This window comes from Corvus brachyrhynchos, unplaced genomic scaffold (assembly GCF_000691975.1).
Source record: "Corvus brachyrhynchos isolate BGI_N302 unplaced genomic scaffold, ASM69197v1 scaffold103, whole genome shotgun sequence".
NCBI lineage: Eukaryota > Metazoa > Chordata > Aves > Passeriformes > Corvidae > Corvus > Corvus brachyrhynchos.
Window position 1 is genome coordinate 5500628 of NW_008237436.1, and position 25263 is coordinate 5525890.

Consider the following 25263-nt stretch of genomic DNA (forward strand, 5'->3'; position numbering starts at 1 on the left):
TACTTGCAAATGCAAATGGTAGTCTTTTATCTGTTAGGAAAAAAAAAAGAAGTAAGAAAAAGACCCAATCCAGTCACTTGTCTAGAGTAAACAGGAGTCCAGATGGAAGTGGACTACAAGCAAATATGTGAAATGGGTATCACAAACCATATCCTACATGACTGGATGAGATGCGATTTCTAGGCTGCTGAAGGATGCTAAAGCTGTCTATCCAGATCACTGACTTGCCTCATGCAGCAGAAAATTACTATTTGCATGTGAAACCGTATTCAAAAATGTTCTCTGTAGTCCATGTCACACAGATTGAAAAAATCTAGAATAAATGGAATCAAATTAAACACAGAGCTGTGTTCAGCAAACAAGTATTTTGTAATGTATGGGAAGTGCTGGAATTAGGTCAGTTAGACTATAAAAGAAATTGCTTTCTGATCCTGTTTCCTTCCAGGGTATTAATCAGACACTTCTGAGGAGAGTTGAATTCAATAGCCACAGCAATAAAAGAACAAATTATAGACACTTTAGGGATTTAATTAATACTTTAGTTTTTCCTTATTTTTACAGAGTAAAATTAATAGATTACTGTAGTATTTCAGGATTCACAGATTTTGAAAGCCCATGTTACAGAGAACGTGCAACTGGAAGTTTTCCAAATTCTGGGTCTGCTGCATCTAATGAGTTCACATCAGAGTGAATTAGCCTTTGTCTTCATTTTGTGACATGAAGAGTGAGACTGGCACTGTGAAAAAGCAGAATGAAGTGGACCTCTCACTACACTGATAGAAAATAAGATAGCTCCCCCCATTATGGTGTGTTGCTTTATTGAGCACTATTGGCTATTTCATGCTGTTCATCCTGCTTTCCTTCATCAGAAGTATGCTGCAGTGTTTTTGTTGCCCAGCTCTTTTCATTTAATTCTCTGTAAATCCAACAACAGATGCATCCATGGAAGAGTAGCCAAAATAGGATATTAATTTAGTGACCAACAGCCTGCAACCTAGGAAAACACACAATTTCCTTGGATTCCCTTTATAATTTCCCATCATGGGACCTTCTTGAACCTCCCACCTTGGATGTCATCCCTGTCTGAGACCTATCCACAATCATCTCCCTTCACCACATGAGAAGAACCTCTCTGATAAACTGAATTTACGATACAAGAGATGCCTTTGCATTCTCTTGGTCTCTTACCCGTTTGAAGAGTTAATTTTTCTGTATCCTACATTTTTACAAATGAGAGGCACAACTGGTCTTTCTAACTCTTCACTGCTTCCCAAGTCGTATGTGGCTTGCCTGCATCTGAAAGGCACCTTCAATTAGATGATTGTGAACCAAGGTTATCTACAGAATTCACATGGTGATGGAAGAATCATTGCAGAAATAGTTTTAGGACAGCCCCCGCCACCACCTGTCCTCCTATCCCCTCTAATCAGCTAAAGAAGGCTGCCTAAGTGTCTTGGTTTCGTTGGTTTTTCAAGGACATTCAGTCATAAATCTTGGTGTCACTGTTGAAGAGATGGCTAGATTTTTTAACTCCTCTAACCTTAATTGCCAAAAACATAGTATAATGTTTCAGGAACAAACCTGTAGCAACCTTAGACCTCTCTGGCATGTTAATTTTCTGAATTTGACAATCATTTTAATTGAAAACCAATTTCTTAATATTTAAGTGTTAATTCTGTCCCAGGAAATATACTTGAAAGTTAGAGAAAACTATGGATAATGAGGGAGGCTGCAAGGTTACTGCTCATGTAAATGGCTGTTGAAAGTGTCACTTTGCCCTAAGGTGGAGGAAGGTATATTAGTCTTCCAAAACTTTCCAGTTCCAGGAAGAATTATTGAGTAAGTTGGAAAGAAACAAGATATTGAGTATCAAAACTCACCCTTTCTGATAAGTGTAGTGTCAGAAAAAGTATTTTCTTTCTCTATGCTATCTCATTATATCTATCTCTTCTCTATCTGTTTCTTAATATGAGTCCCTGTTTCTCTGAACATGCATGAAATTCAATTATCTAGCTCAAGTGGGGTTGAGATGGGGGTAACAAAATCCGCTGTGAAGACTATCTTTCCTGAGTTTAGTTTTACTTTGCATTAATTTGTGGGTGTTTAGGAAATAAACATTTGTGAAATTTGGGTCCCTCCTAGTTTTGTATTGTTTCCTGTGGCAGGACGCTGTGTCAGTCCATTTCCCATATTAGCTCCATGTGGATCACCAAGGTGCCTGTTTCCCATGTCTTAGCATGTGGCCGATGAGAACAAATAGTTGCTATTTACAAACACAGAATCTGAATCAGGAAAGTTGATATTGTTTGTACAGGAAGTCATCACTTATTGTTTTAAAAATGTTATTCATTTCCGTAATTGGAGTGATACTGAATATGAACTGGATTTTAAAAAAAAGCCCAAAGACCAGACCACAATAAAGCCAGTAAGTCCTTTGGTTCAGTAATGAGTGTATGCTACAGCAGAAAATGAGCTGATATAGAGAAAAACAAGACACAGGACAATGAGGACATTGCAAGTCCCACAGGCCCCAGGATGACTCGAAGCATTTCTGAAGTCCTGCTTCTGGGGATGAAGGAGAGGCAGGCTGGTGACTTGCCTTGGAGGAGCTAATCCTGTCACCACCCTTCTTTCAGCTGGAGAGGTCACTACTGAGTTGCAGCGGGGAGCGAGTCCACAGTGTCTCGGCAACTCTTGACCCCACACAGCTCAGGAATTGAGACATTAAGAGAGGGAAATTAATTCTCTTAAGAGTCTTCAACTTTGCCACAAGAAAACTGATGGCCTGACTTCCCCCACAAGCCATGGGAAAAATCTCAAATGCAGCAAAACCTCTTTGCCAATTTCTTCACTGTCTCGGACCCAAAACTGCTCAGAGCTTTGTTTTGTAAGGGAACTGCAGCCTAATAGTAAAAAGGAAAAGATTTGCAATGAACGCTCACTGCATACATTGCAATGAGGCATGGGGAATTTTCTGCTTGAAAAGAGATAATGGTGGAATAAAGACATTTAAGAAACACCAAATTATCAGCAGGCCATTCTGAATCGTATGTAAATTTCCCTTGGGACAGTACTAAGGGCTTTTCTTTCTGTCTGCTTTGTCCCAATATCTCCAAAGCATTTTTCAGTTGCTGGATCTCATTCACTCTCTTCAAAGATGTATAGTACTCTTAATTCTCTACTCTCATAATTTCTTGCCTTTGAACAATTGCCCCCCTGGTATGACAGAGGAAAAGCAAGTTCAATTACATTGATATAGCAAAGTTAGATTTTTGCATGAAGGGTTGCTATTTTCTGTGATGAAGACAGATTTTGGCTAGTAATATACAAGAGTAAAATCTTAATTCTGCTGCAACAGAGAACAGAATTCTTCTTGAAGTAAAATTGTATTTGGCTATAGGGCAGTAGCCCATTTCTTAGTCAGTGTTCTCCCTCTCCTTGTCTTTTCTCATGATCCTGCTGTGTATGTCTTCTGGTCACCTACTTTTCCTCGCAGAATGAGATGTGCTTTAAAATCATATCTCTAGGCTGAGTCAGTCGTCTGTTCTCTTCCCATAATTAACAGAGAACAAAAGGAGCTTCTGGTATGTGCTTTTCATCACTGACTTTTCAAGAAATCTGGGAAACAAGCTTAGAATAAATTCCTTGCTTTGAGATGATTTAAGTCAGGTGAGATAAATGAGTAGTTGTGCTCACCAAAGCCTAGAATGTCAGACATGCCTACTAGTTGTATGTGTTTGGCTTGATATGTGTCTTGGGCTCAGCAGTCCAAAATGAAGGGCTTTATCATTAGGCAATTGTTCAAAATGTAAGCCTTTGAAATCCCAAAACATCCGGGATTCTGAGCTCATTTTCAAACTCTAAAGTTGTATGCTGCAGGTTCTGAGTGTATTAGAACTTCCCGGGCATGTCCCTGGAAGGTCCTCCTGCTGACAGATAGCTGGATCCAGCCCCAGAACTGACATGCATTTGAGATTTAGCTTGAATGGATTGACTCCTGTAATCCCAGAGATATTATTGTTGCAGTACATGGAGGGTATCCAAAGAGTTCTCCAAAAGGGTCTCTTTAGATCAGAAGTATCAAAGTCAAAATAATTCAGCAGGTAAAAAAAGCAGTAAGACACAACACCCTGAGAGCTAACAGAAAGGGAGATTTTTCTTCTTTTTCCTTTTTCTTCTTATTCACAAATAATGCACTGATAAAAGAATCTGCTAAGGCCTGGGAAACTCTTCCTCCCTGGTGCCTTTTTTCTGTCTTTGCTTTTGGCACAGTTTAACATATGAGCAGTACGGTTTTGGCTTACACCGTCGGAGTCAATACTATGATAGCGCTTCTGTTATGAAGAGGAAGCTTGTTGGGATTAAACTATGTTGCAGCTGTATCAAGTATGTGGACACATTTTTAGTTTCTAATGAGGTTCCTGTTACAAAACAGAGACCTCTAGGACTTGCTGACGTCAATCGCCTGTAATTGCCGTGCTTTTGTCATTGAGTGTACATGGACTTTGTATCACGGGATACTGTGTGGAGTGGAGCATGTGTGGACACTTTGGCAGCATCAAATGCTCTGCACTCACCCCCTGTGGTCCTTCTCCCTCACCAAGGCTCATAGCTCCTACTGAAACAAATACCTTTCCAGGGTGAGACATCACAATGGAGGGATACGTTTGAAAGAGCGTTCCTAGTATCCATTAGCCTTTCTAGGGATTGTTTGCTGAACATAGTAATAGCTCTAGCGTGGATTTCCTGGCTAATATGACTATTTTTCCTGAAGATTTCTAACTGTGTTTCATTTGTGCCATGGTCCTATGTTGATGATAGCATAGTATAACTAGTCTCAAAGGAAAACAAACCAATCTTGCCTAAAAATTCTTGTACAATTGTAGTAGGAATTCTTTCTGTCTGAACGTGCTCTAGATATAAATTAATAATCATATAAGTCCAGGTAAAAAAAAGCAAAACAAAAAAGGAGGGTGATACTTATGTCTCAAGTTTTCTTTCAAGGTTTAGACACGCTTTGTTTTGGAAGAGTGTTATTTTGCAGGTAAGAAGAGGCAAGAGTGGAACAACCTTTCTTCCAGAATAACACAGACAAAAGGGGATAGTTTTTCTTTAAGGAAATAATGCATTTGAGCTGGTTCAACAGATACATTTCCTAGGGCATGATTCATCTCATTTTAAAGCAGATGTCTAAAACAGGTCAGATGAGTTCCATTGCAAAATTCCCCTGTCTCACCAGGACAACACTAACGGTTTGGCTCCTAGCTCAGTGAGAAATGTCTATATTGTAGATGTGCAAATGAGGCTGGAATGACTCTTGGTGCAAAAGATTCTTTTGGAATTACTTCTGAACAGCCCCAATAATTTATCTGGGATAAATAAAGTTAAGGAGGTTTAATCCCTACGATGGAAAGAGAATGTGGCAACTGGCCCATGAACTTCAATGAAGTCTGCATGTCTGGTCGTTCCTAAATATTGTGGTTCTTTTCACATGCATGAGGGAAAAGGTTGTTATGTGGATGTGATGATAATATTTCACCTCTTTTAGCCTGAAAAAAATCTTAATGATGAGCCAAGTGTAAGTAGGCATTTTGGAAGAACTTCAGAGGACAAGCTTTTAGAGATTTCAAGGAGCTTAGATTTTCCTGTAGTGACTTCTCTTCTTGCAAATGTATGTATAAGTCCTCTGACTTACATAGCTCAGATTATTAAAAACAAAACAAACCCAAGAACAGTAGCTGAAGCTTGTGGAAAGAAAAACCCTCTCCATCTTTTCGGAATTTGGCATTTCAGTGTTGGCTGATTTAGTTGTTTGTGCAAACCCCATAAATAGCCTAGACAGGTTACTGATACCAGACATAATATTGCTTGTTCTAAGTCTCTTATCAAGTTTTTATCTGGCTGCCAACTAGCTTAGTAAAAAGCTGCTATTTATGCTCTTTAACAATATAGCAAATGACCTTCATGGATTTTGTGATTTCATGAGTGCTCTTTGTGGGTTCATGTTGATTGTAACTGAGAGATATTGTAAGGAACACAGCCAACCCAGCACACAGTCATTCATTCTAGGCACAATTTAAAAATACACTAAGCTGACTTTTAAAGTAACCTTTAACATATGTAAATATTCTGGCTGTCCAGCTTTCATTTTGCTACCCTCACAGGCAGCTCTGAATAAAAACAACCAAAACAAACCAACAAACCAAATCAATGATTCATAAAAATAAGGTCAACCCCCTTAGATCTTCCATTCCAAATCCCAGTGAAGCTGAATGTAACCTGGATGTGGTCTTCAAGATAGGTCAGTCTGCGATGTTCCTTTTATGTCTAGAGCTTTCTGAGCATAGAATTAGTGGAGCTGGCCCAAAAGACTGATGATAGAAGATTAAGTCATGCCAGATGTGCTTCCAACCAGCTACATGGGGAAGGATGGCATTTACCTCCCCTCAGGAGGAAATTGAGAAGAAATGTAGTGGGAGCTAGTGGCAATAGCTGGGGTTGTGATGGGAAGGAAAGAGGAAAAAAAAGGCAAAGAGAGCTATTGCTTGGGGGACAGAAGAATTCATGTTGTTGGCAAACCCTGCAGATGTGGTATAACCTGCCCTGGCGCTGCCATGTGTTCAGCTTTTCCTGATCCAGGCTCATAAAGCCCGCACCAGATTCTCATCTGCAGGCACTAAGAGTATTCCATTATGGCCTTTAAGGTGGAAGGAGAATAAAATTCAAAGGGAATCAAGAAAAGCCTCCGTGCTCATTATGAAAAAAAACTGTGCTAGGAAAACATGATGTGTATTTCTTTTAATCAAAAGCAGGAAGACATTTGGAGCACTCGGGGCCATCGATTGCCCTCTGGCCCATGGCGGAAGTCCCTGGTGATGTCAATGGGAGCTCTGCACGCGAATAGCGGGGGCACGGCGACGCCTTGGCGCACACGGCAGGGAGTGTACCAGGAGAGGCTGTGACTGAGCTTTGCAGCCTACCAAGGGCAACCAGAGCGCTTAGTCCAATTTTATACAGCACTTTGTTGACTTCTCCAGGCGTGGACATGTATTTCCACTGAAGAAGAAGAAGAAGAAAGAAAAGCCAAACATGGTGTTTTATGCTGGTTTCCTGTCCTTGCCTTTGGGCGGGCAGGAATCCTGCAAGGTCTGAGCTGCACAACCCCCACTGCTTCGATATTGGCATCAGTCAGTGGTGATACTCTGTCTGCAGACAGCACCGCAGTCCCCAGAACAGCTCTTCCTCACACTTACAATGATCTGGAGATTATGGTACAGGAAACCACTTTGCAAAGCTTGCTGGTTTCGGGCAGGAGCTCTTAATTTTGTGACAAAGACAAATGAGTCTTTGGGGAGTAGTAAATCAGTTTGTCTGGTGATGTTAAGGGGCAGGTGACCTCTTCTGTGGCTGCAGCCCCTGAAACAAAAAAGGTTCTTTTCCCTGTGCTACAAACAGGTTCATTCTTGGTCTTTCCTTGAATCGTACTGCAGAGGAAACGTCGGCCTAACAAGTCCTCAGGGCATTTTTTATTACATATGCATCCTCTATTACTCATAAGTTCCTTTCGCTATCTCAGTGGACATTAATACCTATTATTAAATAATACTTTGTGACTTTCATTTCAGAAAGTTTGTATAACAGTTTCATTAAATGACTTTAAGAAAACTTTTTTCTGTATCCTGGAGCACATTTGAGATCCTCTGCCTTAGGATTTTCACCAGTATAAATTAGAGCAGAATCTGTTTTTCTTCCTGTTTGATGTCTCAAACAAAAATATTATTACACATAGTAAGAAAAGAGGATCCTAAGGGCAGAACAGTTTGATGACACTGGAAAGTGCATATTATGCTTTTGAAAGACAGGCAAAAGTAACTTACTTGAAGAACTATTTAAGTGAACATAGGTCAACATGCAGAAGTTTGGGGCCAGAACACTTGAATCAAGAGTTGCAGTTTGAGGTTTTATAAGGGATCAGTTCTTGCTAGCTTTACTAATTTCTTATCCAAGAAAGATTTCCATTGTTATTTCTAAGATTTTTGACTGAGTGAAAATAATGGGATTTGCCTGAAAAAACAGAGCTGTAGATAAGCACAGAATTAAGATCTGAATGTTCCACTTTTTTTAGGAGTTAAAAACCAAACCTTATGTGAATTTGGAGGTAGTCTATCTGCAATGTGAGTCAAACTGAAACTTCAGATCTGAACACCTGCAAAGAAGATTTGGAGCCAGAGCCTGTGGCTTGAGCCCCTCTTTGTTAAGTGGTCCAAACAATAGCAGCAGCAATGTTCCCTGTTCCCAGCGCAAGCTATTTATGACAATGCCCTTTGTTAAAGGGATTGTTCAAGGGACGGTAAATTACTCTGCCAAGCTTTAGTTATTGAGTCAAGAGGAATTAATGTTTTCCTGGCATTTTCATTTACCTTGTCACATAAAAAAGAGACACATAGGTATTGTGATAGTGGCAAGGAGGAGAATAATTAACTCTCTCTAGTCCGTATCCTCTGAGATGAAAATATGGCCGGATAATCACAGTAGATTCTTTCTCCTGATGCAGTCAATGTGAATTTTTCCTATCAATTTCCTTGCAGACAGTAGGATGGTGTACTTTGTAGGGGTTCCTGATAAGTGAATTTCAGCTCACTTCCCATATCGTTACTTTTCCTGGTGATAATAAAATACAAGTGCCATGAAGCAAGAAACACATATCTCAGCAGTAGAGATGTTGCTGTACTGGAAAAAATGTGCTTCCACTGTCTGAAATTTAAAGAAGACTTCAAAGTACTGATACTGATATTGAATGATACATATATTTTCAAATATTTAATAATAGTTTGATGAACATGTTTAAACAAAAGTAAACGGATGATTGATTTCAGCACTTTTTTAGCTTTCATTACGGATAGGGCTAGTCTGTTTTTTAAGTCTGTATCCACTGTTACAATTCCCATACACTGTCTCGAGATTTCACATATTAACCTTTATTTTTCTTCTTTTGCAGATACAACCAATCCGTTTGTAGAGATGCACAGTGATATCCCTAAAATAATAAATATGGCTGTAGGAAGAGAAATGATCATTCCATGCAGAGTCACAGCACCAAACATTGCTGTTACTTTAAAAAAGGTACCTCTATCCAAGTGAGCTCTGAAAGTGTTACTGTGGATGATGTTTTAGTTTGTTTACAGCTATTGTAATGCTTTTGAAATATTTTAACAATCTAATATTTCTCATGCAACGTTTCTGGGTGTCAGTGTGTTCAGAAATATGTCAACCCTGGAGGCTTCATTTTGTGTCGCGCAGAAGGGCTTCATCAAGTCTCCTGTAAAAGGCGGGAATTTTCTGAAGGATCTTAAACTTCTCATACTTCTTTATTAAATCCTCACTGGCAAAGGTTTCTTAAGCCCAGGAAGGAATTTCTTGTTAGGAGAAGAGATTTCCTCCCACCTCTTCCCCTGCCCTTCCTCCCTTTTCCTCTTCTGTCCTCTGGAACAGCCGGTGAGTCCCTGGAGACTTGCTGTGGCTGTACAAGGATCTCTGCAAGCCTTTGCCCTACCTCACTCCCACCAGTGATTTTGCTACTTCCTTTTACATATGAGTGCACTTAGAAAAGGGATGGCTTTTTGTTGTGGGGAAACTTTGCAGGGAAACTGCGGAGTTTGATGTGGCAGGACTAGTTATAGAAAAAAAATAGACATTTCCATGTTTTGGGAAAAACATTAGTCTAGGTTCCTTAAGAGTTACATGGACAGCTAACTGAATCATATGTATGTAGTAAAGTACCTGTTATCAAGACAGAGAATGGGGCATTTTTTTAAAGTTACCTTTTTTTTTTGCTTAAAAATTAGGTGGAGGTGGCAATGAAGTTTTATTTTCTAAATAAAGGGAGTTACGCACATAGTGGCAATGAAAGTTCATCACTGTTAAAAGGAAAAGAGGTTTGTCTCTTTGTAGAATAACATACAGTTGCCAAACAATACCACCATAAGATACTTGTTTAGTGCAATAGAAGTCTTTGGTTATTCTTTGACTGCAGAGTTTTACACCAGCCACAGATTTTACCAATTCTATCGAGTTCTGCTTTGCTAATATAGATACTGATTTTTCTCCTTGGTTTTCACTTGTTAAATCCCATGAAAGAGAACAAAATGCAAAGAAAAGAAAGTGATCTGACCCAGGATGTTGCCCTATGAGTGTAAGTACACACCCACACAAACACACACATGGTTCTCCTGCAAGAAGATGCACAAGACTGTGTGGCAATAGAATCAAAAGCAAGTGAGACTTAGCATTCCATAGAAGGGGGGTTGTAAAGTGGGAATTTATTTGGGCACTGTAGTGTTGCATCTGAAATCTTAGCATATTAGACTTCTACCTGAGAAAACTCCTGTCAAGTTTCTCTAATTAAGCAACATTTTAAAAAAATTCTCCTTATTTGGAGAAGATTGAGACATAGCTACTCTCTTTTACTCATATCAACTTGCCTTTAGCCTGGGATTGTGGTGTAAGGCACAGCTTTACACCATCAGAACCAGACGTAATACTCTCAAAAGGAGAAAGAGGAGGTGGAGCCAAGTCTTGAAAGAAAGGATTGGTTGCTTACATGTTTTGCATTCCAGGAAAAATAAATGTGTTCCCTAATTAATCCTAGAATTTCCTGAAGCATGTAAGTTACAATGCATTACATCATGTCTTACTTTATTTATCTTCTATGACACCCTTATATGAAGATTCCAGCAAGGTTTTACTCACACAGCCATTAAGAGATGTGTTAAATGCATTCCACAGCTGCAGGCATACTACTTCTGGAGAAACAGCAAGAGCTATTTTGTGTTTTCCAGCAGTGATAAAGGAAGAAGTTGGAGTCCCCATAATGCAGTCTCTGGCTCTGGAAAGAAAATCCCAGCTCAAGTGTCATTAGGTTCTGCCTTCTATATTGCCAGGAAGTAAAAATATGAAATATTTTAAATAATCTCTCTCTTCTGGAAGGATTCCCTACAGTTGCATGAGCACTGCCTCCAGCATTTGTTCCTTTGCAGTGCCGCTTCTTAGTTTTAGTGGACCAATGTGGGAAAGGTTTATTATTCATCTTCAACACCACAAATTATTATTTTACTCGAACTGCATCTTTAGACAAACTTTTTAAGATGCTGTGTTGTTTTCATTTTCAAGCTGAACATCTGTGCAAATTGTGTTTTATAGCATGGAAATCAAATACAACAGAGGAGGGGGGGTCTTCAAAAATCAAGAAGCTAATAAAACATGGACTGGGAAATGGGAATGAAGCTTTTAATTCCTCATTCAAGTTCAGCCTTCAGGTCCTGCTGTAACCTTTACAGGCAGCAGCTGATGGGCTTTTCTCTTCCTTATCATATGAAGAATTGTGAAATCAATTTATAGCTTTGATCTAATGATTAATAGTTAGATATTCAGAGTCTCTGAAACTATCATTCCTATCAACATGATTCTAGCAGCCTCATTCAGGATCCTTAAAATAAGACAGTTTTTTGCAAGTAAGGTGTACACTTCTCTTCTCTTGCCTCTTCATTTGCTCTTATCTTGCCAAATGGAGAAAGTATCACCTTTTAGTACAATAATTTAATCCATCTGTTTGCTATCCTTTTGGATTGTCTATCATAAAAACAATGGCATTCATGGGAATAGAAGTAAATAAGCTCCAGTATAAGGAATAAAACCTGGAAAAAACCCAAGGAATGCCACAAATCACATATCTGGACAATCTGAATTCTTAATAATGCCACCTCATCCTTCCCAAGTTGGTGAAAAGGGAAACATGAAAGAAAAGACAAGAATTCAAGACTCTAATATATATTTTTAATAACCTTTTAGTTGTCTCTTTCCAATACAATCTGCCTTTGGAGATGTGGAGAACTACAGCTTGACTTTAACTCTTGACCATATGTACATATGCAGTATGTGGCAGTACTGTGTTAGTGCCACCAGGTACCAAAAACTTTCAGCACAGATTGAGCAAAGAAGGCGGCACAGCCTATACCAAAAAAAGTTTCATTTGAAGCAAAGTACAAAGAAGGTAAAAGGCCGAGAATGCACTGGGAGCCACAGTGATATTGTCCGCACAGATTAGCATGTGGACAATAAATTCCATGTTTACTGCAGCCGTCGCAACAAGCTGATTCTTTGAATCGCATTGATTCCCATCTGCAGGCTATTATTGTATCTGAATTTATCCTCTGCTGCTTCAGTGGAAGTCTCACTGTTCCAGCATGATGTTTCTTCATAGGTTTTCTGCTTCTCTCTGTGATGACCAAATGGCCAAGACTTTGAGTTACACTGGTTGTGCTCTGCATAGGGGTGGGACCAGATGACCTCTGGAGGTCCCGTCCAACCTAAATTATTGTGTGATTCTGGGATCCTCTGTCCTGTACCATCCGTGCAGTGATCAGCATGGTGATGAGATCGTGTTTCTAGTTGGTGGCCTGAAAGCTGGTTCAGGGCAGAGCAAAACAACTGTGGTTCTCTGAGAGTGGGAAACAGGTCATCTGAACTAGTGGAGTTGGCAGAGAACAGCATGGAGAAGAGCTGGGTAAGAAACTGAAGCAAGCAGGAAGAGAGGGTAGAGCTGTGAAGGGCTGTAGGGTGAGCGCCCAGCCACCACCCATGTTCTCATCTGAGACAAAGTCCTGGTATTTCCACCCTCTAAAAGGGACTTGGTGCAGTATCTTGGGGTTTTCCCCCTTGAGATTTGGTCAGAGACCGGCTATGTCACAGGGGTCTTTTGCTAGTCAGAGACCTCAGTTTTCCAAAGTTTTCCATAGAATAACTTATTGTTGCATTATGCTTTCATGGGTGACTGAGTGTAACTTCTTAGTCTCAGAGCTGCAAAAATATTTAAAAAAAAAATATGTAGCTCTAGTGGTTTTGAGAGGTGTCAGATGAGTAAACTGTACAGGTAAAGATCTGCCTCCAGAGCAAGTAAGCCTGCTAGATGTCCAGACAACTCACAAAATTACATGTTGCAAAACAGGACTCTTCTGGGTGTTTTGGTTACTTTTCTATTCCTGGAGTAAGGCTAATACAAAGTCAGTAATCCATCAATTAAGTAATGAATGTGCAGTGAATGCATTCACTGGGAAATACAAGTCTAGGAAGGCTCTGACCCTCTGGCTTCGCTTTCTTCATGAAAGCCTATACAGAAATAAGCTCAGAAATTGTTTGATTTCCACCAAAGCAGCAAGAGGATAAATCCAATTGAAACTCTTGAAAACATAACTATGAACTAGTTAAACTGAAGTTGAAAATTTGTTTTGTTTAGAACAGGAATGGCAGCAGAGCTTGTAGGGACCAAGATGCTGTTGAATGGTAGCCAGCAGGCTGTAATGTAATGGGCTTTACTTGTGTGTGTGCTACACACACTTCCCAGTGATTTGCATGCTTATTATAGCATCTTATCAGCTGTTGTAAAGATAAGGAATTCTACCACGTCATTTTGTGCTCTGTATTTATTGTTCTCTGTATTCATTTGATTCACCACGCACTCAGTTATTTTGGAGGAAATGGGATGAGATGAGTGAATATGAACTCAAGGGTGGCTTTCTGCATAGGCAGGCAGCATCAAGGGTGGCATATTTTAGAGGGAAACTGTACCATGCTGGAAGGAGAGACATTCATGCTTCCCCCAGCCTCTGACAACCACCCATGATGGCTTTGCTTGTAGGAAGGAAAGGGCTGTCCAACGCATAAGTCCCCTGCTCAAATAAAGGGGAAGAAAGAGATGAAGGGACACAGTGAGACTGTTGCACAGTGGGAAGTGATGGGCTGCAAGGTGCTCAGTTGATCCAGGGATCTTTCCTTGGGACCATAATTAATTTGAACTCTGCTCTGTGCCATCTTTAAAAATATATTCTTTTTACCATAAAACCAGGTCTTACCAAAGTAGAGTCACAACCAGACTTTGTACTCATGGCTGATCTCTGTGCTCTCCAAATGGTGGCATTTATTCCATCAATAAGGTGTAACAAATAGCATGATCCAAAACAAGAGGTTTTGTCTGAGCTTCAATGGCTGTGTCAAGCTTTACTTTTTCAGGGTTTTCTTGATACCTTATTAAAATGGGGCTTAAAGTGCCAAGGATCATAATGTAGAAGGTAACATGTACTGCCGACAAAGTAAACACTTGATCCCACACGGCAATAATTTTTTTGCTTGTTTTTTAAGTCTTTGAGGTAACATAAATATGACATGCATGGAATTGAATCCTGGCAGGAATTTGTTAAAGCCACAAAATGACAGCAAATTAAGTCAATTTGTCATCTCCATTGAAAAATATGTGTTTCTTTCTCCATGGCAAAACCAGGCTACTTAATTGCAAAGGTTCAGAGAGATGAGCACTTTAGCTGCCAACCAGGAGCCAACAGAATAGCGGCCCAAGTGCTGAAGCTAATGATAGTGTCAATCTATTTTGTCATAAATTACATCCTGTTATAAATAATGAAATCTTGGAAACAAATGCAACATCCGCATTCTTCACCCACATTTTTCCTCCATTTTGTGATGAAAATGCAACTTGAAAAACCCACATCATTAAATGTCATCCTTTTCATGTTGATTGGCATTTTTTGGGTGCTTTTTTCCCCCATCCCTTTTTACTAGGCTACTTTGATTAAAGAGTAGACATGAGGATGAGCTGTTTTTATGATGCGTGTTTGGCACTTCCAGATCCCACGAGAAACCCTAATTCCTGATGGCAAGACAATAATCTGGGACAGCATGCAAGGCTTCAGAATACCTAAGGCAACTTACAAATTCATTGGGCTCCTGAGCTGTGAGACAACCGTCGGTGGGCACACGTACAGCACGAAGTACCTAACGCATAGAGAAAGTAGGTGGCATTCTCCACTCCCTGTCTCTCAGAAAGCACCCTGCCCTGCTGGCATTACTAATTCTTCTCTCTCTTTGTCACATGCAGCCAACACAATTTTTGATGTTCAGTTAAGCACCCCGCGTCTTGTCAAGCTGCTGAAGGGAGACAGCCTGGCAATTAACTGCACTGTCACTGCAGCCTGGAACACCAGAGTGCAGATGACATGGACTTACCCTGGAGAGGTGAGTGCTGCGGTTGGAAAGGAGAAACCAGAGGTTTCCCACAGATCACACTGCATCCAGCATCCTGGGAGGAATTCTGCTTCGGAATGCTTGCCGTTTTTTGCATTCCATCATTTTGACCCTTGCTGACATGTCTCTTAATGTTTCTTTTTTTTCTTTCTGATGCTTAATTTCCTAAGTAAACATGTTTACACAATGTGCTGTGGTTGTATTGCATAATCACGAGCGAACGCTAGAATTGTTTCATCTCTGGGAGCTTCTTTTCGACCTGGTGAAACGAGAGAAATTTATCACCCCATCCCAGGCAGGGGCTCTCTCTTGTGACAGAAAAGTTTTCAGTGAGGCTGTCTTCTCAACACATTCATTTCAAAGACTGGCAGACAGTCAGGCACCCGATTTGAGCATGTTTAGAAAAGATATTTTGATTTAGCTAGCCAAAATCTCATTTGTTAAGTGTCACACGAACAATCCTCTTGTTTTGACAACTACAGGAATGATCTTGAATGTGCTTCTCCACCCCCCACATTGGGACCATCCTCATAAATATTTGTCACTTACAGAATAACTGCCAGGGAGTCCGTGTAAAACTGATAAGAAATTTGACATTAGCTTAAGGTTTACAACTCCAATTCCTTTCATGTCAGTTTGATTTATGCTGGTGATTCAAGTCAAGATCATTTATTTTGTCACTCATTGTATCTAATCACAGGCTGAAATTATGATTGCATTATACAGGGAAGATTAATGCAATTGTTTATTGCTTACTGTGGCCATTTTCCCTGGCATTTTTTCACCTCAGAAATAAACAACTTAGCAACAAGAAATGCTCCAAATATATTATATTGCGCATTGCTGCCCTACCAAGCCCTATCTGGGCACCACACTTGTGAAATTGTGCTTTGTTTTTATTTAGATGGTAACTGAAGGGTGCTCAGTGTTTGTAAGACATCAACAATGTCCTGGGTTAAATAAACTTTGAGGCCAAATGCTGAGGGGGAGTTGCAGGAAATAACTCCTCAGAGTCGCATTATCTTCAGTTCCACCCTGCTATTCCCTTGCCAAATCTAGTCCCTTTTCCGTCTGTAGCGTTTCCAGAATTCTCCCCTCCTTGCATTAATGTCCCTTTCTTCTATGTGTCTGCTTCCTATGGCACTGAATCCAGGCACCAAACTATGTGCTGCTCTTCATATCATGGCTTCAGAGATTTTTTGGAGCAGTGCTGGACAATGGCCATGGGGAGCCGGACGTGTTGATATGACAGGCTGTGCAAAAGGGAGGATCTTCCTCTGGAAAGTACTAGTTTGGATGCTATGACAACTTGGGTGAAGACAGGGATGAATTGCCCTATAATGTTGCTTAAATTTTTTATTGTTAACCCTCTGGAAATGTTAAGCATCTTTTGTGTGTCTGTGCTGTAAAAAGGCATCTGGGATTTTTTTATTAAGTTATGGTGGTGGTATAGCAAAATAAAAATCTTAATAATCATGAAAATTGGTTTGATTAAGCTCTTTCTTGTTAATTTCTTTTGCTTCTATAGACAAGGAGAAGAGGTTCTGTAACACAGCGTATTGACCAGAAGAATGCAGAGGCCAACATCTTTTACAGCATCCTCGTTGTCGACAGAGTGCGGGATGTTGATAAAGGCCAGTACACCTGCCACGTGAAGAGCGGGCCTTCGATCAAGGCTGTCAACACAACAGTCATTGTTTATGGTAAGAAGTGGTGCAGATTTGTAGAATACTCAATGCTCTTGTACCAAGGTCTGTCACGTGATGGTTTTACACTGGGACACAATTTGTAGTACATTCATCATGGACAGAAGAAGGGAAACGAGGGAGGGAGGCCCTCCAGGAGGGAAAACATGCACCATTTCTTCCATGGGTGTTTTGTACTGTTGGCAATAGACATGCTAATGTTCAATTTGATCACTTTTGTTTGTTAAATACTGTGATGGCACTGTCCTTAGTTCTAGCACATACAATCAGGGAAAGTATAGTTTGGGAGGAAAAAGAAGGTACAAGCTGAATTTAAATAGAAGAGTCCCAATTCCTCTTCTGTAGTACTTATGCATTGCTTTCTATGAAAAAATGAAGAAGAAATAAATACCCTAGCTCTGCATGGAGCTAGTAGCTGGTAGACCATTCAAAAAATGCAAATCTTTAATATGGTTTTACAGCAGGACCCTTAATCAAGTTCCCTGTGGTTTGCCTGGGCCTTCTGTGAAATCTGGAAATTTCTGGTATTATTTCAAATGTATATGAATAAGGACTTTTTTGCACTGGGACTCTTTGGGAAGCGACCTTCTTTGGGACATCCTGTTACAATTAGAACTATCCGGGATCTTTGGACCACCATTGGTATTAAAGACCAAGTGGCTGGTGGGTGTCCTCTACAACAGATGACTCATGGTTAGAGTATTGATTTGTTACATATTTTCAGTGGTATATCTTTTCTCTCTTACCTGGAAGTGTGGACTAGGCACCTGGTGTTGGTATTCTTAGAGAGCTATTCCAGACCATTTTCTCTATTTAATTTCTGGAATAAGCCACTGGGAGCATAGGATGAACCATGGTACCCACTTACTGTATCTTAAACAGATAAACTGAACCTGTCAGAAACTGAATTTTAGATTAAAGTCAGAGAAGTTGGGACTGTTGAAGTCAGCCTGTATTCACATAAGCAGCCCCATCTACAGGGTGCCCATATTAGAAAGAGCCTGTGTGAATAAAGGTTTGCAGAATCAGGGCTGTATCTCTATAACTTGACTTGTGTAATTAAACTACTTATTTGTCTTGTGCATATTATTTTCAATGTATGTGGTAAGTGTGATTAAATGTTGAGCTTGTTTCATGGATATCCACCATCCTTATGCAGTCCATCATGTGAGTAAATATTGCACCATAGATACTATCAAAAGGATACTTGAACATTTTTTATACTTTGAATGTTTTATTTTGCACAAGTTGGCAGGGGAAAAGAGATATTTTCCAATGTATTGTATGAATTTTGTGTTTTATTGCCTCTGGTAAAAGCCATCAACTTGCCACAGAGTTGCAGATATGGGGCAGAGCAATTGGAAAAGAGCAAATTCCAGCAGGTTGAGATTATTCCAGTGAAGTGACAAAGATTTGTTTGTTTGATGAAACAGCTTCTTTACCAATGATAAAGAAAGTTTCTGCCTTTTCCTTTGCTATTTCTATGAAGGTCCCTTAAATCCTCTCTGGCAGAATATTTTCTTTTGGAACATTCATTGATTCTTGGCCTGTAGGAGAAGAAAGGTCATCTGATTATCCTCAATTTGGCCTCCCACATACCACAGACCACTTTATCTCTTGTGCCTTTTTTCCTGGCTGGAGCACAGTGTGAATTTGGCTAGAGTGTATCTTCTCTAAGTAGATTCATGCCCTGGGAACTGCATCTCAGTTTCTTGTATATTTGTGGTATTCTTTTCTATTTTATAGATCTCTAGGAGGTTAGGCTCTATTCTTGCTGTTGACATGTGAGAGCATCAAAATTATTAAAGATAATTTTTATTTGGAGTCACATTTTCTTTAGTGGAGCTACTCTTTTTGCAGGATGAAAATAAGTAATACAAAGCACTTTTTTATTTTGTTTAAGATAAAATGTTCATTAATTTGAAACGTCGAAGGAAAACTGCGCTGGAGGCTGTAGCTGGAAGAAAATCCTATCGTTTGTCAATGAAAGTGAAGGCATTTCCCTCTCCAGAGGTTATATGGTAGGACAACAGTTACTTCCACATAGGCATCCTGGACCTCTTTTTATAATAGAGTTGGGGAGGTTTTTTTAAAGTTTTTCAGTTGCTTGGGGTTCTAACAATTTATGAGAACATTATCTCCATTTTGCAAGTGCATGAAAGGTGATACAGAAAGTTTAAAGCTGAGATCCTCAAATAGGTTGGGTATGTCTCCTCTTGAAATCAGTGGACGCTCCACAGCTAAATATCTTGACTGAAGTGTTACATCCAGCTTCCCTCAGACCTAGATATGAAACCTGAACTTGCTTTTCAGACAGTAAGAGAGAGAAAAGAAGGCTTTCATTAAAATAAACGATTGACTTGAGTCATACAGACATGCGCTGTTAGGCAAAACAATGGAAGTTGGTATTATTATGTGGTGACCTGCAGGTTGTAGATCTAATTCAGCAGAGCATTCACTGGATCATTCATTTTGTCTCATGTATCCTGTGCTAAGAAATTTTTTGAACAGTTTTTTTTTATTAATCCAAACCACTTCTATATGTAACAACGTTATCTATTCATGATCTCAAGGGGTTTTTTTTGTTTAAATCATTTTAAACACCAGTAGCTCTGGCTCAATTCATTGCATTTTAACAAAGGATTTATGACAAGACTGATTAAGAAAACAAGCCATACATATGTGAACAGCGGGAGTTCATGTTACAGCCAGGAATTACTTTTGCTCCAAAAGTGTTGTCTTGTTACACAAAACCTTTACATTTATGGCTCCATGTGGAAAACTAAGGGGTGAGTGTGACACTGATGCCAGCCATTTATACGTCATTTTCTGTTTCTCCAGTGTTTGAGCTTATTGATTACACATATAGGTCTGAAACTTCTGAACTAAAAAAATCTCCAAACGTTTAAAAATTTTAAAAAATTTTTTAATTTAAAATTGAGTTTGGTCAAACATTGGAACAAGTAGTCCAGAGTGGTGGTGGAGTCTCCATTCTTGGAGATACACAAAACCATGTTGAAAATGGTCTTGGGCAACCTTCTGACCTTGCTTTGTATAGAGCATTAGACTACATCACCTCCGAAGGCTTTTTTGGCTGCAACTCTTCTGTGGTTCTGTAAAATACAGATACAGTGAAATGCCTAAACCCATAAGTCCTTTGACCAAATTTTAGTGCTCCTCTAATAACAGTAAGAGTTTTCTGTGGATACTTACTAAAAGCTGTGAATCATTTCCATCAAGTCCATCATCTTAATGAATCTCAGTTGCACCGTCCTACTAACTACATGTTAACCTTGCAACTGTTAAAATATGCTTTAGACTGTATTTTAGACTTTGAATAAAAATGTTTTACTTCAGGAATCTGTGTGTGAGCAACAGTTAGTACTTTCTATGTTGATTTTCTGTTATCTTTAAAAACATTCACTTGATAGCAGGATATCTGATTCTCGAGTGCTTATCTAATCTACTTACTCTTCCTCTTCCTAAAATCACAGCTGTGCTTAGGCTACTGTAATACTTTGTCCCAGGATGTATTCTGAGGTCATAGAGAAATGGCCAGTGCAAGATGATGCAATCTTTATTTCTGTGACTGACTCTTAGCCAAAATGGTTGTCTTTTAGACTAAATGGCAGCACAACCATGGACAACTGGGATCTTCAGAGACAGAGTTGCAATTTTCAGCAACTCTCAAATACCATAGAGACCTGTCAGATTCTTATCGATTTTAATATACAGAATAGTATTCTCTGAAGTGGTTTACAAATATCAGCAATCTTATTTGAAAGGAAAGGACAAGCCTCTGGTAAACAGAATCTCAGACTGTGAACCCAATCCTTTCCCAAAGATTGAGGAATATGATGTAACATGGGTGGTTTAAGCAGAAATATTTTTCAGAATTTTGATTTCTGGAATTCCATGAAACAGGTTAAAAGATGGGCTACCTGCTGCTGAAAAATGTGCCCGGTACATCATTAAAGACTATTCGTTAGTCATCAAGGATGTTGCTGAGGAGGATGCTGGAAACTACACCATAATATTGAGCATTCCACAGTGGAACTTGTCAAAGAATCTTACAGTCACTCTTACAGTAAATGGTAAGTTTGCAACATGTTCCCATGCTTCTCCTGAACATGTAAATGCTCAATTTTCTTTGAGCTGGATTGCCACCATTCTTGAACGCATCAGGTCACTGTGGGCTTTCTTACTGACTTCATGGACCCAAACCCAAGCCTCACATGCAGGGTGAAAGACCTGTCTTTGAACCAGAAGATAGACACTGGTTTTCATTAGAAGTGTTTCTGTCCTCCACAGCCACATACTTGTTTCTGATGACTTAAATGTGTCACTAACCACTTGTCTGACTTGACTTAGGACTGCTGTTTTTCTTTGTTCTCCTGGGGATTTTTCTTTCTACTCACACTGCAGGAATGTAGTATTTTTATAAACATGCAATATATTGGAAATAAGCTGGTTTTAATTGCTTTCCAATTTTTACTCTTTCCAGTGAAACCGCAGATATATGAAAAGGCTGTGTCATCATTCCCTGATCCCAATCTGCGTTTACTAGGCAGCAAACAAGTGCTGACATGCACTGTGTATGGTATTCCTCCACCTAAAGTTACATGGATGTGGTACCCCTGTAAACAAAACCATTCTAAAACAAGGTAGGACAACTTCTTTACTTTTATTTAGCATGTCTTCCGTTATTATTACACTTAAATATTTTTTTACAAGCATAAAGTTGGCTGTAAACATTGTTTAGTTAATAGAAATTATCTACTTTTTATCAATGTATTTTTTAATGGGCATATAGTCACAATGCAATTTTTTCTCCTTATTTGAAGATGGAGGGCTTCTTACCCTTAATGGTGGTTATTTGGTATTGCTGTTTGGGTTTATTTATGGTTCACTACTATTCATGCATGCAATATTGGTCCAGAAGCGATAATTGCTTTTTCATTTTCACGGGAGAAGACAACGTCTTGCAAAGTTCACATGCTTTCACGTGGAGGAGTTTTCCTCCATGCTCTTCTCCATGAACAGTGATTCTTATGTGTGGCTTCTTTTGAAATTAACAGAAAACATCTCAGAAACTTTTTCCATTATGAAGGTCACATCTGTCCTGTGATATGTTTAGTCATATATTCAGTTCAGCAAGCTAAATGGGCCCAGCATTCTACAGATGATATTTAAACAGGGTAAAGAATAAATGGCACCATGTAAGCTTACTTGATGCTGAGGTGGTGCTCAGCTAATCCTCTTTTTACATTTTAGTTTTCTTTTGAACTCTGTTTCTTATGATTAGGAGTTTGTGTTGACTCACTTATCCAAAGCTCTTCCTGCATCATGAAATCTGACACAAACTTAATGATTAACACCCAACCTCCACAGTGGCATTATCCTTCAGTTGCTGTTGGAGGGTTCAAACAGGAAAGGTATTCGAATCACAGCCCAATGAAGATATTTAAAAACCTAACAAGTTTAAGAGACAACATTTTCTCAGTCTCAGTTGAAGAATAATCACATTCCATAGGATGTCAGTTTTTTAGCACTTTCATAGAATTGGGATTTAGTGCCAATCCAGACAAATATTTAAGTACATGCTTAATTGCAAGGGTACAAGACATGTCATTCAACCAAATAGGACATCTGAATACTAAGGGTCTCAATACTAAACATCTCAAACTAAGGATACTTATAAGTGTTTTGATATCAGTGAGAGAGTGGTCAGCACTTCCTAGAAGCCCATGTTATTTTTTCCACTATGTCTTTGGGATTATGGCTGTGCCCTTCTCACCAAGAGGTGGCACTAGCAATCTCTCCTCTTCCTTGAATAGGTATTACCTGAAATCTTCCATTTCAAGGACAGGTGAGGGCTGCATTTCCTCTGTCTGGTATGTCACCTTACAAGGACAAGTTGCAAAATTCATTTTTGCTAATAGATGTAAGAGAAGAGAAGAGAAATCACAACATCTTTTAACTAGAGAAACCTTGAGAAAGGCATGTATGAAATTTTTCAATCTTTTAGTTTCTTTCAAGGGTTTATACAAATGAATATTCTGGATTGAAATCCAGTGCAGTGCTGAAGAAAAGGCTGGGTCTTCCTTGGGAGTCAAGGTGGTGCTCATCTATTGTCAGATATCTCCTTCTGTTAGCAAGCACAGGTCTGCACTCCAGCACAGGAGAGCACGTCATCAGAAAGAGGAATTAACATCTGCACGCAGGTGTTCAATAATATGCTGAACTGTACACTCCATTAAATGCTAATTAGGAGTGTGTTTGAGCAGGTGATCAAAGCAGAAATGTAACAATTCTATTCAGCTATTGGCTCTGTTACAGCGTTGTTTCCAGAATGGCTTCCAAATTGCCTTTGTAATTGTTCTGTGATGATTCTCTTTAACCCTCTCCCCTTCCTTCTCCTTTAAGTACTCACTGAAGAAGTAGTTTGGAGAACACCATTTTTAATGCGTTGCCTAAAAGGAGTGGGATGACTCCCTCTGAATAATATGACTATTAACTATTGCAGAAAGGCAGACATGCCTGAGTAATTACATTTTGTCTCCTGCTCCAGGAAGGTAGCAGGGCAAGGTGTACCTCAGCAGCTGGCACACCTTGCTCAGCCTAATGTCTCTGCAGGTTCAGGTGTTCTCCCTGCAGAACTAGAAAACCCTTTAATCCCACCTATTTCATTATACTTTTCTCTTTGTGGGAGGGGAGTTTTGCCTGAACAAGACATTTAAGGTGTGTGTACCTTGTGCAGCAGATAAAAAGCTTATCTTGTTCTGCCATTACAGCATTTTTTTGTATTTATCTACCCAATGTTAGATTTCCAATATTAAAATATTGCTCTACTTGTGCTCAAGTAGTGCTCGTTTCTGCACACAGATGTACCTTGTACTTTAAGTCAATAAACCCCCATAGGTTATCCCTCACTGTAAGGTAGTAGGGATTCTCAGGAAATTTCTCAGGAATCCCATGTCACAGGACAGAGTGTGCACACTGAGTAAAAAGATGCCTTTGCTGCAAAGACCTTGCAGTGCACTGTTGGCTCCAAGACCTGTTTGCTCCAATATTTATGTATGTGCTTAACTTCACACCCTTGAGTACTGTCACTGCAAGCTGGCGACTGACACACAGTGCCTAAGTTAGATGCTTTTATTTTTGAAGGACTGTTGCCTATGGCCTCCTTTAGTAGCAACCATTAGGTTGTGTGGATACTTCTTTCAATTTATTTTCCAGGCAGTATTTCAGTTACAAAAATCTAAACATACCTCAATGAATTCCATTGCTTTTAAATGCAGATACAGTTTCAAGCTTTGTGATTGATACAATCAATTTGCATAACTTCCCTCTGCTTCATTCAGGCCAGTAACAGGAGACTGGCCAAATAAAATAATTTCCATAGTTTTCTCTAAGCAAATTATTTTTTTTTTTAAAAAGTGGAAAAATTGCTCAATTAATGTGAATTTTTGAAATGTGGAAAGACCCACATCATTAAAAATTGCCTGTTCTTTATTTTCTGTTACAATTACTTTGCTTGAACCAACTCTTGCCATTAATAAACCTTTTGTTAGCTAGCTAGCTAACTAGAAAGGTAGATGGAAAGATTCTCTTCTGATGTTCACCCCAGCAAGGAAACATAGAAGAGTCGAGGAAATCTGTCCGGGGCAAAAAGCAATGTTCTGGGGTTTTTTAAAGCTTATGCAGAGCTATTAAATTTTGAGATGGTAGCCAAAAGACAGTAGAGACACAATGAAAAATATAATTAAAAGTAATTAGAAAAAAAAATTAGTCTTTGTTAAATGATTGAGAAACTGCTTTGCCGGGGCTATCCTACTGCAGCCAATGCTGCTGCTCTGCAGCAGACACAGTCCCAGGCTGGGCAGCCCCCAGGTGTTCAGTGGATATAGAATAGGACAGCCCAGTGGGACACTGGTCCTGAAGTGCCCAGCAGCCTCCTTGGCCTCTTTTCTGCCACTCTGGAGCTGTTCTTTCTGGCCTGGATTTGTCTCAGGCTGGGCTGTCAGCAGAGGTGTATGGGAGCAGACAGCAGCAGGGCTTGCTGAGGATCTCCAGAGCCAGGCAGGCTGGGATTCACCTAAACCAGATCAGCTCTGAGGCTGCAGAACAAGCGTCTGCATGCCAGGAACGTGCTTGATGTTAATGGTTCTTGACCTGAATCTCTTCAGTAGATTTTGTTTATCTTAAACTGACCTGGCAGAGATGGCCAAGAAAGGCATGTGGGACACTGCTATTGCTCACTGGAAGCACTGGCTTGCTCAGTACTTGTGCAGTGTTGTTTGGGCCCAGTTTCTCTGGCCGAACAACATTTCTATGTGGGCAGCTCAAGAGAGATCTTCAACCTCTGCCCAAGGTTTGACTGATTGGCCCTTCAGAAGTTGCAAACAGTAACACTGAAATTTTACCATGAGTGTTTTAACTCTCCCATCAGCCTGATGCCTCACTC

At 39.6% G+C, this 25263-nt stretch overlaps 1 protein-coding gene across 2 annotated transcripts in view; it reads left to right on the forward strand.

The window, feature by feature from the left end:
• Positions 1 to 25263, forward strand: part of FLT1 (fms related tyrosine kinase 1) — a 108857-nt gene that overhangs the window by 16800 nt on the left and 66794 nt on the right. For both annotated transcript variants that reach the window (XM_017731376.1, XM_008631458.2), the window contains exons 4-10: positions 8999 to 9123; positions 14695 to 14857; positions 14945 to 15081; positions 16619 to 16793; positions 18700 to 18817; positions 20721 to 20890; positions 21301 to 21460. In XM_017731376.1, the coding sequence (XP_017586865.1) occupies positions 8999 to 9123; positions 14695 to 14857; positions 14945 to 15081; positions 16619 to 16793; positions 18700 to 18817; positions 20721 to 20890; positions 21301 to 21460 (1048 nt within the window). The remainder of the gene's footprint in view (positions 1 to 8998; positions 9124 to 14694; positions 14858 to 14944; positions 15082 to 16618; positions 16794 to 18699; positions 18818 to 20720; positions 20891 to 21300; positions 21461 to 25263) is intronic.